Raw genomic sequence first — 15,367 nt, forward strand, 5'->3', positions numbered from 1 at the left:
GTTCAGCCCCTGGGGCATCGCTCACCCGATCTCCTCTGCCTCGGCGCCTCCTCTCGGTCGAGGTGTTGCCGGAACCAGGCCCGGGATCTGTGGGCACCAGGGGGCGCCAGCTGGGTGGGGCACAGTGCATGGAGGAAGGGGTTAATGATTGGGTCCCACCCCGCTTCCCCTGCACAAGGACCCTGATAGGGGGAAGGCATGTGGGGAGGGGCGGGAAGGTACCCCAGCTCTGTTAGGGGCCCGTATCCCTCAAGGGGGCCCCCGTCTGTGCCAGCATCCACTGGGGGGGCCGGAGGTGGGTGAGTGAGAGAGAGAAAGAAGAAAAGGAAGGAGAAAACCCCTTTAATGAATGAACAAACGAAGGAAAGAACGAACCACCGAAGGAAGAATGAACGAAAGGGAGAAAGAACGAATGAACAAAAAAATAATAATAAAAAAATAAATAATCGGAAGAATGAAGGAAGGAATAAAAAAGCCTGAAAGAAAGAGGGAAGGGAAGAAGGGAAGAATGCGCAAAACGAACGCACGAGCGAATCAGTGAAAGAAAGAAGGAAAGAACGAATGAATGAAAGGACAAAGAAACCCATGAAAACCAGAAAGAATGGAAAAAGAAAGGAATAAAAGAAAGAAGGAAAGGAGTAAAGAGCAGAGAGTGACAGAAGAAAAGGACGAAAGAAAGTACGAGTGAAAGAAGGAACAACCGAATGAACGAAAGCGTCAACGAAAGAAAGAAGAAAAGAACGAATCAGTGAACAAACGAATGAATCAATGAAAGAGCAAGTGAAAGAGAGGAGAAAAAACGAAGGAAAGAATAAAGAAAGAGGGAAAGGGAGAAGGACGCAGCGAAGGGAGGACTGTGAGAAACACCCACACGCTTGAAAACAAAAGAAAAGGAAAGGAAGAAGAACGCAAGAACAAAGGAGTGCAAGAAAGGACGAAGCAGTGAAGGAAGGAAGGAAAGTCTGAGTGAAAGAAGAAATGAAGAAGAAATAATGAATGAAAAGAAGGAAAGAACACAAACGATGCGAACAAGAGAATGAACAAATGAAAGAAGAACGAACGAAGCAACGAGCCAAGGAACGAATGAACGAAGAAGGCGAAGAATCGACGAGCGAATGAAGGACTGAACGAAGACAAGAAGAAGAGAACAAACGATACGAAACAAAAGAAAGAGGGGAAAGCGAGAAGGAGAAAATGAAGGAAGGACCGGAGGAACCAGCCACACGGGAACGAAGAAGAGGAGAGAAACAAGGGACGAAAGAACAAATGAATGAAAAGGAGAGAAGAAACGAAAAGAGGGAAGAAAGAACAAAGCCCAAAAGGAGGAAGGCTCGAAAGAATGAGAAAGAAGGGAAGAGCAAGGGGCCGAACGCCGGGAGGAGGAGGAGGAGGAGGAAGGAAGGGAAGCCCAAGGGACCCGAACGCCGGGAGGAGGAGGAGGAGGAGGAGGAAGACCGGGAAGCCCAAGGGGCCGAACGCCGGGAGGAGGAGGAGGAGGAGGAAGGACGGGAAGCCCAAGGGGCCGAATGCCGGGAGAGGAGGAGGAGGAGGAGGAGAGGAAGGGAAGCCCAAGGGGCCGAATGCCGGGAGGAGGAGGAGGAGGAGGAGGAAGGAAGGGAAGCCCAAGGGACCGAACGCCGGGAGGAGGAGAGGAGGAGGAGGAGGAGGAAGGAAGGGAAGCCCAAGGGGCCGAACGCCGGGAGGAGAGGAGGAGGAGGAGGAGGAAGGAAGGGAAGCCCAAGGGGCCGAACGCCGGGAGGAGGAGGAGGAGGAGGAGGAGGAAGGAAGGGAAGCCAAGGGGCCGAACGCCGGGAGGAGGAGGAGGAGGAGGAAGGAAGGGAAAGCCCAAGGGACCGAAACGCCGGGAGGAGGAGGAGGAGGAGGAGGAAGGAAGGGAAGCCCAAGGGACCCGAACGCCGGGAGGAGGAGGAGGAGGAGGAAGGAAGGGAAGCCCAAGGGACCGAACGCCGGGAGGAGGAGGAGGAGGAGGAAGGAAGGGAAGCCCAAGGGGCCGAATGCCGGGAGGAGGAGGAGGAGGAGGAAGGAAGGGAAGCCAAGGGACCGAACGCCGGGAGGAGGAGGAGGAGGAGGAAGGAAGGGAAGCCCAAGGGACCGAACGCCGGGAGGAGGAGGAGGAGGAGGAAGGAAGGGAAGCCCAAGGGAACCGAACGCCGGGAGGAGGAGGAGGAGGAGGAAGGAAGGGGAAGCCCAAGGGACCGAACGCCGGGGAGGAGGAGGAGGAGGAAGGACGGGAAGCCCAAGGGACCGAACGCCGGGAAGAGGAGGAGGAGGAGGAGGAAAGGACGGGAAGCCCAAGGGACCGAACGCCGGGAGGAGGAGGAGGAGGAGGGAAGGACGGGAAGCCCAAGGGACCGAACGCCGGGAAGAGGAGGAGGAGGAGGAGGAAGGACGGGAAGCCCAGGGGCCGAACGCCGGGAGGAGGAGGAGGAGGAGGAGGAAGGAAGGGAAGCCCAAGGGACCGAACGCCGGGAGGAGGAGGAGGAGGGAGGAGGAAGGAAGGGAAGCCCAAGGGATCCGAACGCCGGGAAGAGGAGGAGGAGGAGGAGGAGGAAGGGAAGGGAAGCCCAAGGGGGCCGAACGCCGGGAGGAGGAGAAGGAGGAGGAGGAAGGAAGGAAGCCCAAGGGAACCGAACGCCGGGAGAGGAGGAGGAGGAGGAGGAGGAGGAAGGAAGGGAAGCCCAAGGGGGCCGAACGCCGGGAAGAGGAGGAGGAGGAGGGAGGAAGGAAGGGAAGCCCAAGGGACCGAACGCCGGGAAGAGGAGGAGGAGGAGGAAGGACGGGAAGCCCAAGGGACCGAATGCCGGGAGGAGGAGGAGGAGGAGGAGGAAGGAAGGGAAGCCCAAGGGACTGAACGCCGGGAAGAGGAGGAGGAGGAGGAAGGACGGGAAGCCCAAGGGGCCGAACGCCGGGAGGAGGAGGAGGAGGAGGAGGAAGGAAGGGAAGCCCAAGGGACCGAATGCCGGGAGGAGGAGGAGGAGGAGGAAGGAAGGGAAGCCCAAGGGACCGAATGCCGGGAGGAGGAGGAGGAGGAGAGGAAGGAAGGGAAGCCCCAAGGGACCGAATGCCGGGAGGAGGAGGAGGAGGAGGAGGAAGGAAGGAGAAGCCCAAGGGGGCCGAACGCCGGGAAGAGGAGGAGGAGGAGGAAGGACGGGAAGCCAAGGGACCGAACGCCGGGAAGAGGAGGAGGAGGAGGAGGAAGGACGGGAAGCCCAAGGGACCGAATGCCGGGAGGAGGAGGAGGAGGAGGAGGAAGGACGGGAAGCCCAAGGGACCCGAACGCCGGGAAGAGGAGGAGGAGGAGGAGGAAGGAAGGGAAGCGGAAGCCCAAGGGACCGAATGCCGGAGGAGGAGGAGGAGGAGGAGGAGGAAGGAGGAAGCCCAAGGGGCCCGAACGCCGGGAGGAGGAGGAGGAGGAGGAGGAAGGACGGGAAGCCCAAGGGGGCCGAACGCCGGAGGAGGAGGAGGAGGAGGAGGAGGAGGAAGGAAGGGGGAAGCCCAAGGGCCGAACGCCGGGCCGGGAAGAGGAGGAGGAGGAGGAAGGACGGGAAGCCCAAGGGGCCGAACGCTGGGAGGAGGAGGAGGAGGAGGAGGAAGGAAGGGAAGCCCAAGGGGCCGAACGCCGGGAGGAGGAGGAGGAGGAGGAGGAAGGACGGGAAAGCCCAAGGGACCGAACGCCGGGAAGAGGAGGAGGAGGAGGAGGAGGAAGGAAGGGAAGCCCAAGGGGCCGAACGCCGGGAGGAGGAGGAGGAGGAGGAGGAGGAAGGAAGGGGAAGCCCAAGGGCCGAACGCCGGGAGGAGGAGGAGGAGGAGGGAAGGACGGGAAGCCCAAGGGGCCGAACGCCGGAGGAGGAGGAGGAGGAGGAGGAGGACGGGAAGCCCAAGGGGGCCGAACGCCGGGAAGAGGAGGAGGAGGAGGAAGGAAGGGAAGCCCAAGGGGCCGACGCCGGGAGGAGGAGGAGGAGGAGGAAGGACGGGAACGCCCAAGGGGCCGAACGCCGGGAGGAGGAGGAGGAGGAGGAGGAGGAGGAAGGGAAGCCCAAGGGCTCCGAACGCCGGGAAGAGGAGGAGGAGGAGGAAGGAAGGGAAGCCCAAGGGGACCGAACGCCGGGAGGAGGAGGAGGAGGAGGAAGGAAGCAGGGAAACAAAGAACGCCGGGAAGAGGAGGAGGAGGAGGAAGGACGGGAAGCCCAAGGGGCCGAACGCCGGGAGGAGGAGGAGGAGGAGGAGGAAGGACGGGAAGCCCAAGGGGCCGAACGCCGGAGGAGGAGGAGGAGGAGGAGGAAGGAAGGGAAGCCCAAGGGGCCGAACGCCGGGAGGAGGAGGAGGAGGAGGAAGGAAGGGAAGCCCAAGGGGCCCGAATCGCCGGGAGGAGGAGGAGGAGGAGGAGGAAGGAAGGGAAGCCCAAGGGGACCGAATGCCGGGAGGAGGAGGAGGAGGAGGAGGAAGGAAGGGAAGCCCAAGGGGCCGAACGCCGGGAGGAGGAGGAGGAGGAGGAGGAGGAAGGAAGGGGAAGCCCAAGGGGTCCGAACGCCGGGAGGAGGAGGAGGAGGAGGAAGGAAGGAAGCCCAAGGGGCCGAACGCCGGGAGGAGGAGGAGGAGGAGGAGGAAGGAAGGGGAAGCCCAAGGGGCCGAACGCCGGGAAGAGGAGGAGGAGGAGGAGGAAGGAAGGGAAGCCAAGGGGCCGAACGCCGGAGGAGGAGGAGGAGAGGAGAGGAGGAGGAAGGAGGGAAGCCCAAGGGGACCGAACGCCGGGAAGAGGAGGAGGAGGAGGAGGAGAAGGAAGGGAAGCCCAAGGGGGCCGAACGCCGGGAGGAGGAGGAGGAGGAGGAAGGAAGGGAAGCCCAAGGGGCCGAACGCCGGGAGGAGGAGGAGGAGGAGGAGGAAGGAAGGGAAGCCCAAGGGCCGAACGCCGGGAGGAGGAGGAGGGAGGAGGAAGGAAGGGAAGCCCAAGGGGCCGAATGCCGGAGAGAGGAGGAGGAGGAGGAGGAGGAAGGAAGGGAAGCCCAAGGGGCCGAACGCCGGGAGGAGGAGGAGGAGGAGGAAGGAAGGGAAGCCCAAGGGGACCGAATGCCGGGAGAGGAGAGAGGAGGAGGAGGAAGGACGGGAAGCCCAAGGGGCCGAATGCCGGAGGAGGAGGAGGAGGAGGAGGAAGGAAGGGAAGCCCAAGGGGCCGAACGCCGGGAGGAGGAGGAGGAGGAGGAGGAAGGAAGGGAAGCCCAAGGGGACCCGAAACGGCCGGGAGGAGGAGGAGGAGGAGGAGAGGAAGGAAGGGAAGCCCAAGGGGCCGAACGCCGGGAGGAGGAGGAGGAGGAGAGGAGGAAGGAAGGGAAGCCCAAGGGGCCGAAAGCCGGGAGAGGAGGAGGAGGAGGAGGAGGAGGAAGGACGGGAAGCCCAAGGGGCCGAACGCCGGGAGGAGGAGGAGGAGGAGGAGGAAGGAAGGGAAGCCCAAGGGGCCGAATGCCGGGAAGAGGAGGAGGAGGAGGAGGAGGAGGAAGGACGGGAAGCCCAAGGGGCCGAACGCCGGGAGGAGGAGGAGGAGGAGGAGGAAGGATGGGAAGCCCAAGGGGCCGAACGCCGGGAGGAGGAGGAGGAGGAGGAGGAGGAAGGAAGGGAAGCCCAAGGGGCCGAACGCCGGGAGGAGGAGGAGGAGGAGGAAAGGAAGGGAAGCCCAAGGGGCCGAATGCCGGGAGGAGGAGGAGGAGGAGGAAGGAAGGGAAGCCAAGGGGCCGAACGCCGGGAGAGGAGGAGGAGGAGGAGGAAGGAAGGGAAGCCCAAGGGGCCGAACGCCGGGAGGAGGAGGAGGAGGAGGAAGGAAGGGAAGCCCAAGGGGCCGAATGCCGGGAGGAGGAGGAGGAGGGGAGGAAGGACCGGGAAGCCCAAGGGGCCGAACGCCGGGAGGAGGGAGGAGGAGGAGGAGGAAGGACGGGAAGCCCAAGGGGCCGAACGCCGGGAGGAGGAGGAGGAGGAGGAGGAAGGGAAGGGAAGCCCAAGGGACCGAACGCCGGGAGGAGGAGGAGGAGGAGGAAGGACGGGAAGCCCAAGGGGGCCGAACGCCGGAGGAGGAGGAGGAGGAGGAGGAAGGATGGGAAGCCCAAGGGGCCGAACGCCGGGAGGAGGAGGAGGAGGAGGAAGGAAGGGAAGCCCAAGGGGCCGAACGCCGGGAGGAGGAGGAGGGAGGAGGAGGAGGAAGGAAGGGAAGCCCAAGGGGCCGAACGCCGGGAGGAGGAGGAGGAGGAGGAGGAGGAAGGAAGGGAAGCCCAAGGGGGCCGAACGCCGGGAAGAGGAGGAGGAGGAGGAAGGAAGGGAAGCCAAGGGGCCGAATGCCGGGAGGAGGAGGAGGAGGAGGAAGGACGGGAAGCCCAAGGGACCGAACGCCGGGAGGAGAAGGAGGAGGAGGAAGGAAGGGAAGCCCAAGGGGCCGAACGCCGGGAGGAGGAGGAGGAGGAGGAGGAGGAAGGAAGGGAAGCCCAAGGGGCCGAACGCCGGGAGAGGAGGAGGAGGAGGAAGGAAGGGAAGCCCAAGGGGCCGAATGCCGGGAGGAGGAGGAGGAGGAGGAAGACGGGAAGCCCAAGGGACCAAATGCCGGGAAGAGGAGGAGGAGGAGGAGGAAGGAAGGGAAGCCCAAGGGGCCGAACACCGGGAGGAGGAAGAGGAGGAGGAGGAAGGAAGGGAAGCCCAAGGGGCCGAACGCCGGGAGGAGGAGGAGGAGGAGGAAGGAAGGGAAGCCCAAGGGGCTGAAGCCGGGAGGAGGAGGAGGAGGAGGAAGGGACGGGAAGCCCAAGGGGCCGAACGCCGGGAAGAGGAGGAGGAGGAGGAGGAAGGAAGGGAAGCCCAAGGGGCCTGAACGCCGGGAAGAGGAGGAGGAGGAGGAGGAAGGAAGGGAAGCCCAAGGGACTCGAACGCCGGGAAGAGGAGGAGGAGGAGGAGGAGGAAGGAAGGGAAGCCCCCAAGGGACCGAACGCCGGGAAGAGGAGGAGGAGGAGGAGGAGGAAGGAAGGGAAGCCCAAGGGGCCGAACGCCGGGAAGAGGAGGAGGAGGAGGAGGAGGAAGGAAGGAAGCCCAAGGGGCCCGAACGCCGGGAGGAGGAGGAGGAGGAGGAAGGAAGGGAAGCCCAAGGGGCCGAATGCCGGAGGAGGAGGAGGAGGAGGAAGGACGGGAAGCCCAAGGGACCGAATGCCGGGAAGAGGAGGAGGAGGAGGAGGAAGGAAGGGAAGCCCAAGGGGCCGAACGCCGGGAGGAGGAAGAGGAGGAGGAGGAAGGAAGGGAAGCCCAAGGGGCCGAACGCCGGGAGGAGGAGGAGGAGGAGGAAGGACGGGAAGCCCAAGGGGCCGAACGCCGGGAGGAGGAGGAGGAGGAGGAGGAAGGAAGGGAAGCCCAAGGGGTCCGAACGCCGGGAGGAGGAGGAGGAGGAGAGGAAGGAAGGGAAGCCCAAGGGGCCGAACGCCGGGAGGAGGAGAAGGAGGAGGAGGAAGGAAGGGAAGCCCAAGGGGCCGAACGCCGGGAGGAGGAGGAGGAGGAGGAGGAGAAGGACGGGAAGCCCAAGGGGCCGAACGCCGGGAGGAGGAGAAGGAGGAGGAGGAAGGAAGGGAAGCCCAAGGGGCCGAACGCCGGGAAGAGGAGGAGGAGGAGGAGGAGGAAGGACGGGAAGCCCAAGGGGCCGAACGCCGGGAGGAGGAGAAGGAGGAGGAGGAAGGAAGGGAAGCCCAAGGGGCCGAACGCCGGGAGGAGGAGGAGGAGGAGGAGGAGGAAGGACGGGAAGCCCAAGGGGCCGAACGCCGGGAGGAGGAGGAGGAGGAGGAGGAAGGAAGGGAAGCCCAAGGGGCCGAACGCCGGGAGGAGGAGGAGGAGGAGGAGGAGGAAGGACGGGAAGCCCAAGGGGCCGAACGCCGGGAGGAGGAGGAGGAGGAGGAGGAAGGAAGGGAAGCCCAAGGGGCCGAACGCCGGGAGGAGGAGGAGGAGGAGGAAGGACGGGAAGCCCAAGGGGCCGAACGCCGGGAGGAGGAGGAGGAGGAGGAAGGAAGGGAAGCCCAAGGGGCCGAATGCCGGGAGGAGGAGGAGGAGGAGGAGGAGGAAGGAAGGGAAGCCCAAGGGGCCGAATGCCGGGAGGAGGAGGAGGAGGAGGAAGGACGGGAAGCCCAAGGGGCCGAACGCCGGGAGGAGGAGGAGGAGGAGGAGGAGGAAGGAAGGGAAGCCCAAGGGACCGAATGCCGGGAGGAGGAGGAGGAGGAGGAGGAGGAGGAAGGAAGGGAAGCCCAAGGGGCCGAATGCCGGGAGGAGGAGGAGGAGGAGGAGGAGGAAGGAAGGGAAGCCCAAGGGACCGAATGCCGGGAAGAGGAGGAGGAGGAGGAGGAAGGATGGGAAGCCCAAGGGGCCGAACGCCGGGAGGAGGAGGAGGAGGAGGAGGAAGGAAGGGAAGCCCAAGGGGCCGAACGCCGGGAAGAGGAGGAGGAGGAGGAGGAAGGATGGGAAGCCCAGGGGCCGAACGCCGGGAGGAGGAGGAGGAGGAGGAGGAAGGACGGGAAGCCCAAGGGACCGAATGCCGGGAAGAGGAGGAGGAGGAGGAGGAAGGAAGGGAAGGCCCAAGGGGCCGAACGCCGGGAAGAGGAGGAGGGGAGGAGGAGGAAGGAAGGACGGGAAGCCCAAGGGGCCGAACGCCGGGAGGAGGAGGAGGAGGAGGAGAGGAAGGAAGGGAAGCCCAAGGGACCGAACGCCGGGAAGAGGAGGAGGAGGAGGAGGAGGAAGGACGGGAAGCCCAAGGGACCGAACGCCGGGAGGAGGAGGAGGAGGAGGAGGAAGGAAGGGAAGCCAAGGGACCGAATGCCGGGAAGAGGAGGAGGAGGAGGAGGAAGGAAGGGAAGCCCAAGGGGCCGAACGCCGGGAAGAGGAGGAGGAGGAGGAGGAAGGACGGGAAGCCCAAGGGGCCGAACGCCGGAGGAGGAGGAGGAGAGGAGGAGGAAGGAGGGAAGCCCAAGGGACCGAACGCCGGGAAGAGGAGGAGGAGGAGGAGGAGGAAGGACGGGAAGCCCAAGGGACCGAACGCCGGGAAGAGGAGGAGGAGGAGGAGGAGGAAGGACGGGAAGCCCAAGGGACCGAATGCCGGGAAGAGGAGGAGGAGGAGGAGGAAGGAAGGGAAGCCCAAGGGCCAAACGCCAGGAGGAGGAGGAGGAGGAGGAGGAGGAAGGACGGGAAGCCCAAGGGGCCGAACGCCGGGAAGAGGAGGAGGAGGAGGAGGAAGGAAGGGAAGCCCAAGGGACCGAACGCCGGGAGGAGGAGGAGGAGGAGGAGGAGGAGGAAGGAAGGGAAGCCCAAGGGGCCGAACGCCGGGAGGAGGAGGAGGAGGAGGAGGAGGAAGGAAGGGAAGCCCAAGGGGCCGAACGCCGGGAGGAGGAGGAGGAGGAGGAGGAGGAAGGACGGGAAGCCCAAGGGGCCGAACGCCGGGAAGAGGAGGAGGAGGAGGAGGAGGAAGGACGGGAAGCCCAAGGGGCCGAACGCCGGGAAGAGGAGGAGGAGGAGGAGGAGGAGGAAGGAAGGGAAGCCCAAGGGGCCGAACGCCGGGAGGAGGAGGAGGAGGAGGAAGGACGGGAAGCCCAAGGGGCTGAACGCCGGGAGGAGGAGGAGGAGGAGGAAGGACGGGAAGCCCAAGGGGCCGAACGCCGGGAGGAGGAGGAGGAGGAGGAGGAGGAGGAAGGACGGGAAGCCCAAGGGGCCGAACGCCGGGAGGAGGAGGAGGAGGAGGAGGAGGAGGAAGGACGGGAAGCCCAAGGACCGAACGCCGGAGGAGGAGGAGGAGGAGGAGGAAGGAAGGGAAGCCCAAGGGGCCGAACGCCGGGAGGAGGAGGAGGAGGAGGAGGAGGAAGGACGGGAAGCCCAAGGGGCGAACGCCGGGAGGAGGAGGAGGAGGAGGAGGAGGAGGAAGGAAGGGAAGCCCAAGGGGCCGAACGCCGGGAGGAGGAGGAGGAGGAGGAGGAGGAGGAAGGACGGGAAGCCCAAGGGGCCGAACGCCGGGAGGAGGAGGAGGAGGAGGAGGAGGAGGAAGGAAGGGAAGCCCAAGGGGCCGAACGCCGGGAGGAGGAGGAGGAGGAGGAGGAAGGACGGGAAGCCCAAGGGACCGAACGCCGGGAGGAGGAGGAGGAGGAGGAGGAGGAGGAAGGACGGGAAGCCCAAGGGGCCGAACGCCAGGAGGAGGAGGAGGAGGAGGAAGGACGGGAAGCCCAAGGGGCCGAACGCCGGGAAGAGGAGGAGGAGGAGGAGGAAGGACGGGAAGCCCAAGGGGCCGAACGCCGGGAGGAGGAGGAGGAGGAGAAGGACGGGAAGCCCAAGGGGCCGAACGCCGGGAGGAGGAGGAGGAGGAGGAAGGACGGGAAGCCCAAGGTGCCGAACGCCGGGAAGAGGAGGAGGAGGAGGAGGAGGAAGGAAGGGAAGCCCAAGGGGCCGAACGCCGGGAAGAGGAGGAGGAGGAGGAGGAGGAGGAAGGACGGGAAGCCCAAGGGGCCGAACGCCGGGAGGAGGAGGAGGAGGAGGAGGAAGGAAGGGAAGCCCAAGGGGCCGAACGCCGGGAGGAGGAGGAGGAGGAGGAGGAGGAGGAAGGACGGGAAGCCCAAGGGGCCGAACGCCGGGAAGAGGAGGAGGAGGAGGAGGAGGAGGAAGGACGGGAAGCCCAAGGGGCCGAACGCCGGGAGGAGGAGGAGGAGGAGGAGGAAGGAAGGGAAGCCCAAGGGGCCGAACGCCGGGAGGAGGAGGAGGAGGAGGAGGAGGAAGGAAGGGAAGCCCAAGGGGCCGAACGCCGGGAGGAGGAGAGGAGGAGGAGGAGGAAGGAAGGGAAGCCAAGGGGCCGAACGCCGGGAGGAGGAGGAGGAGGAGGAGGAGGAAGGAAGGGAAGCCCAAGGGGGCTGAACGCCGGGAAGAGGAGGAGGAGGAGGAGGAGGAAGGACGGGAAGCCCAAGGGGCTGAACGCCGGGAAGAGGAGGAGGAGGAGGAGGAGGAAGGACGGGAAGCCCAAGGGGCTGAACGCCGGGAAGAGGAGGAGGAGGAGGAGGAGGAAGGAAGGGAAGCCCAAGGGGCCGAACGCCGGGAGGAGGAGGAGGAGGAGGAGGAAGGAAGGGAAGCCCAAGGGACGAACGCCAGGAGGAGGAGGAGGAGGAGGAAGGACGGGAAGCCCAAGGGACCGAACGCCGGGAAGAGGAGGAGGAGGAGGAAGGACGGGAAGCCCAAGGGACCGAACGCCGGGAGGAGGAGGAGGAGGAGGAGGAAGGAAGGGAAGCCCAAGGGGCCGAACGCCGGGAAGAGGAGGAGGAGGAGGAGGAAGGACGGGAAGCCCAAGGGACCGAACGCCGGGAGGAGGAGGAGGAGGAGGAGGAAGGAAGGGAAGCCCAAGGGGCCGAACGCCGGGAGGAGGAGGAGGAGGAGGAGGAAGGAAGGGAAGCCCAAGGGGCCGAACGCCGGGAGGAGGAGGAGGAAGAGGAGGAGGAGGAGGAGGAAGGAAGGGAAGCCCAAGGGACCGAACGCCGGGAGGAGGAGGAGGAGGAGGAGGAGGAAGGACGGGAAGCCCAAGGGGCCGAACGCCGGGAGGAGGAGGAGGAGGAGGAAGGAAGGGAAGCCCAAGGGGCCGAACGCCAGGAGGAGGAGGAGGAAGAGGAAGGAAGGGAAGCCCAAGGGACCGAACGCCGGGAAGAGGAGGAGGAGGAGGAGGAAGGAAGGGAAGCCAAGGGGCCGAACGCCGGGAGGAGGAGGAGGAGGAGGAGGAAGGAATGGGAAGCCCAAGGGCCGAACGCCGGGAAGAGGAGGAGGAGGAGGAGGAGAGGAAGGACGGGAAGCCCAAGGGGCCGAACGCCGGGAGGAGGAGGAGGAGGAGGAGGAGGAAGGAAGGGAAGCCCAAGGGACCGAACGCCGGGAGGAGGAGGAGGAGGAGGAGGAGGAAGGACGGGAAGCCCAAGGGGCCGAACGCCGGGAGGAGGAGGAGGAGGAGGAAGGACGGGAAGCCCAAGGGGCCGAACGCCGGGAGGAGGAGGAGGAGGAGGAGGAGGAAGGAAGGGAAGGCCCAAGGGACCGAACGCCGGGAGGAGGAGGAGGAGGAGGAGGAGGAAGGACGGGAAGCCCAAGGGGCCGAACGCCGGGAGGAGGAGGAGGAGGAGGAGGAGGAAGGAAGGGAAGCCCAAGGGACCGAACGCCGGGAGGAGGAGGAGGAGGAGGAGGAGGAAGGACGGGAAGCCCAAGGGGCCGAACGCCGGGAGGAGGAGGAGGAGGAGGAGGAAGGAAGGGAAGCCCAAGGGACCGAACGCCGGGAGGAGGAGGAGGAGGAGGAAGGAAGGGAAGCCCAAGGGGCCGAACGCCGGGAAGAGGAGGAGGAGGAGGAGGAGGAGGAAGGACGGGAAGCCCAAGGGGCCGAACGCCGGGAAGAGGAGGAGGAGGAGGAGGAGGAAGGACGGGAAGCCCAAGGGGCCGAACGCCGGGAAGAGGAGGAGGAGGAGGAGGAGGAGGAAGGACGGGAAGCCCAAGGGGCCGAACGCCGGGAGGGAGGACGAAGCCAAGGGAAGCCGAGAAGGCCGGCCAGGGCCGCCCTGCCGAGCGCACCCCGAAAGCAGAGCGAGCCCCACGCCGAGCCGGCGCTGCCGGAGGGAGCGAGAGGACGGGGATGTGCAGAACGGAGGAGGATGAGCAGCGGCCGACGGCCCCACGCCGGAGGGGGCCGGGCGCGCCAAGGGCCTTGACCACGCGTGGGGCAGCGCCGGGCCGAGAGAGACGAGAGAAGGAAGAAGCCTGGGGCAGAGGGAAGCCGAGCGAGGGGGAGACGGAGCCCCATACGTACCAGCTCCGCCGCGCCCGGCGCCTCCTCCGGCAGCTCCTGGTGAGAGAGACACACCGGGGTCAGAGCCACAGCACCGGAAGGGGCACTCCCAGCGCGCACCCCCAGAGCTGGGCGCATCTGAGTGCCAGGTGTCAGGTCCCTGTGTCTCCGGCTGCCCCGCCCCAGAGCTGGGCGCATCTGAGTGCCAGGTGTCAGGTCCCCGTGTCGCCAGCCGCCCTGCCCCAGAGCTGGGCGCATCTGAGTGCCAGGTGTCAGGTCCCCATGTCACCAGCCGCCCCGCCCCAGAGCTGGGCGCATCTGAGTGCCAGGTGTCAGGTCCCCGTGTCTCCGGCTGCCCCGCCCCAGAGCTGGGCGCATCTGAGTGCCAGGTGTCAGGTCCCCGTGTCGCCAGCTGCCCCGCCCCAGAGCTGGGCGCATCTGAGTGCCAGGTGTCAGGTCCCCATGTCACCAGCCGCCCTGCCCCAGAGCTGGGCGCATCTCAGTTCTGGGTGAGGGGTCCCCGTGTCGCCGGCCGTCCCGCCCCAGAGCTGGGCGCATCTCAGTTCTGGGCGAGGGGTCCCTGTGTCTCCGGCCACCTCGCCCCAGAGGTGGGCGCATCTGAGTGCCAGGTGTCAGGTCCCCATGTCACCAGCTGCCCCGCCCCAGAGCTGGGCGCATCTCGGTTCTGGGCGGGGGGTCCCCGTGTCTCCAGCTGCCCCGCCCCAGAGCTGGGCGCATCTCGGCGCCGGGTGAGGGGTCCCCGTGTCGCCGGCTGCCCCGCCCCAGAGCTGGGCGCATCTCGGCGCCGGGTGAGGGGTCCCCGTGTCGCCGGCTGCCCTGCCCCAGAGCTGGGCGCACCTATCTCCAGGCTGGGGACGCTGTGAGGCAGGAACTCAGCAGGGCCCACCCCAACACACAGGGAAACTGAGGCATGCGGGGTCCAGGCCCTTCCACCCGGAAAGCCCCCCAGGGTGGGGTTGGGAATTTTGGGGAAACGACACAGATCCAATCAAGGTCTAGAAAAATTTATAGCGTGGTGTGTGTGTGCGGCTGTTTGCCTGCTGTTGTGTGTTACAGTGTTGTGTGTTTGCACAAGAAGTGTGTGTGTGTGTGTGTGTGTGTGTGTGTGTTTGCAAGGCAGTGGGGGGGCACTGGGTGTGCCAGGCCGGGTGTTTGCAGAGTTGGGCATGTCGGGGTGTAGGGAAGGGTTGTGTTCTGGTGTGAGGGGCGGTTGTGTAGTGTGGTGTGTGTGTAGCAGGGGGTGTTGAGCAGGTGAGGGTTGAACACTGTGTGTAGCAGTGGATGCAGAGGCGTTCTGGCCTGTGTTGTGTGTGTGGTGCGATGGGGTGTGAAGCAGGTTGTGTAGAAGAGGGTTGTGTAGTTGCACGTAGTACAGGGTGGGGCCGGGCTGTCTGCAAAGCTGAGAAGGGGGGTTGTGTAGCTTGCTGCATATCAGGTTGTGTAGTGAAGCGCGCGTGTGTGTGTAGTAGGGCGGGGATTGTGGAACAGTTTGTGTGCGCGGGGTGTGTGTTGTGGGCTGTGTGACAGTGTGTGTCTAGAGTGTTGGTGTTTAGCAGTTTGTGCAGCAGGTTACCCAGTGGGGTTGTGTAGCGGTTTGTGTGGTGGGGTTGTGTAGCAGGGTGTGAACAGGTGTGTGTGGGGAGCGGGCTGTGGAGCAGGATGGAAGTGTGGCATGGGTTGTGTAATGGTGTTGTGTACTGGGGGACGGTGTGTGTTGCAGTGGGCGTTGTGTAGTGGTGTGGCTGGGTCCTGTAGTAGAGTGTGTGTGGAGCAGGTTGTGTAGTGAGGGTGGGTAGTGGGGGGCAGCACAGCATGCAGGGTTGTGTAGCGGGGGTGTGTGTGTGTAGCGTTGACATGTATGGTTGTGGGAGTTGTGGGGTTTGTGTACTGGGGTTGTGTTGCACTTTGTGTGGCAGGGTTGTGTAGCAGGGTGTGTGTGTAGAAGGGCTGTGCAGTGGGGGCATTGAGCCGGGTTGTGTAGCAGGTTGTGTGTATCGGGGTGTGTAGTGGTCCGGGGCGTAGTGTGGCAGGATGTTTGGCCATGAAGCAGTGTGTATCAGGGTGTGTACTGACAGGTATGTGTAGTGGTGGAGGTTGCGTAGCAGGACTGTGTAGCAGAGTGTGTGTAGCAGTTGTGTAGCAGGGGTGTGTGTGTGTGTGTGTGTAACAGGGGCTGGATCAGTGTGTGGGGTCTAGAGGTCGTAGGCTGTGTAGCCACGGGCGTAGTGTAGGAGGGTGTGTGTCGCAGATTTTGTGTGTAGCTTGGTTGTGTAGCAGGGAGTGTATGTAGCATAGGGATTGTGTAGAAGGGTGTGTGTGTATCTGGGTTGTGTAGTGGGGGTTGTGTAACAGTGTGTTTGTAGCTGGGTTGTATAGCAGGGTGTGTGTGTAGCCATGGGGGGGTGCGTACCAGGGTGCATGTACCTGGGTTGTGTAGTAGGGTGTGTGTGTAGCCGGGCTGTGTAGTGGTGGGGGTTGTGTAGCCAGGGGTTTGTGTAGTAGGGTGTGTGTGTAGTGGTGGGGGTTGTGTATAGGTGGAGG

General features: G+C 64.8%; 1 protein-coding gene across 1 annotated transcript; it reads left to right on the plus strand.

Annotated features, from left to right (window-relative positions):
• Positions 1-170: 170 nt before the first annotated feature.
• LOC142005718 (uncharacterized) lies at positions 171-12,728 on the plus strand. The gene is made up of 3 exons (XM_074983062.1): positions 171-1,410; positions 7,741-8,103; positions 12,603-12,728. The coding sequence occupies exons 1-3, from the start codon at positions 1,195-1,197 to the stop codon at positions 12,726-12,728; spliced, it is 705 nt and encodes a 234-aa protein (XP_074839163.1). The 5' UTR covers positions 171-1,194.
• Positions 12,729-15,367: the final 2,639 nt, after the last annotated feature.

Source organism: Carettochelys insculpta, chromosome 34, assembly GCF_033958435.1.
Source record: "Carettochelys insculpta isolate YL-2023 chromosome 34, ASM3395843v1, whole genome shotgun sequence".
Lineage (NCBI taxonomy): Eukaryota > Metazoa > Chordata > Testudines > Carettochelyidae > Carettochelys > Carettochelys insculpta.

Excerpts from the sequence above, each read along its gene's own strand:
- LOC142005718 (XM_074983062.1), top strand. The coding sequence starts at position 1,195 with ATGAAGGAAGGACCGGAGGAACCAGCCACACGGGAACGAAGAAGAGGA. Across the intron at positions 1,411-7,740 it reads GGAGGAAGGAAGGGAAGCCC|CGGGAGGAGGAGGAGGAGGA; the intron begins AAGGGACCCGAA and ends GGGGCCGAACGC. Across the intron at positions 8,104-12,602 it reads AGGAGGAGGAAGGAAGGGAA|AGCGAGCCCCACGCCGAGCC; the intron begins GCCCAAGGGGCC and ends CCCCGAAAGCAG.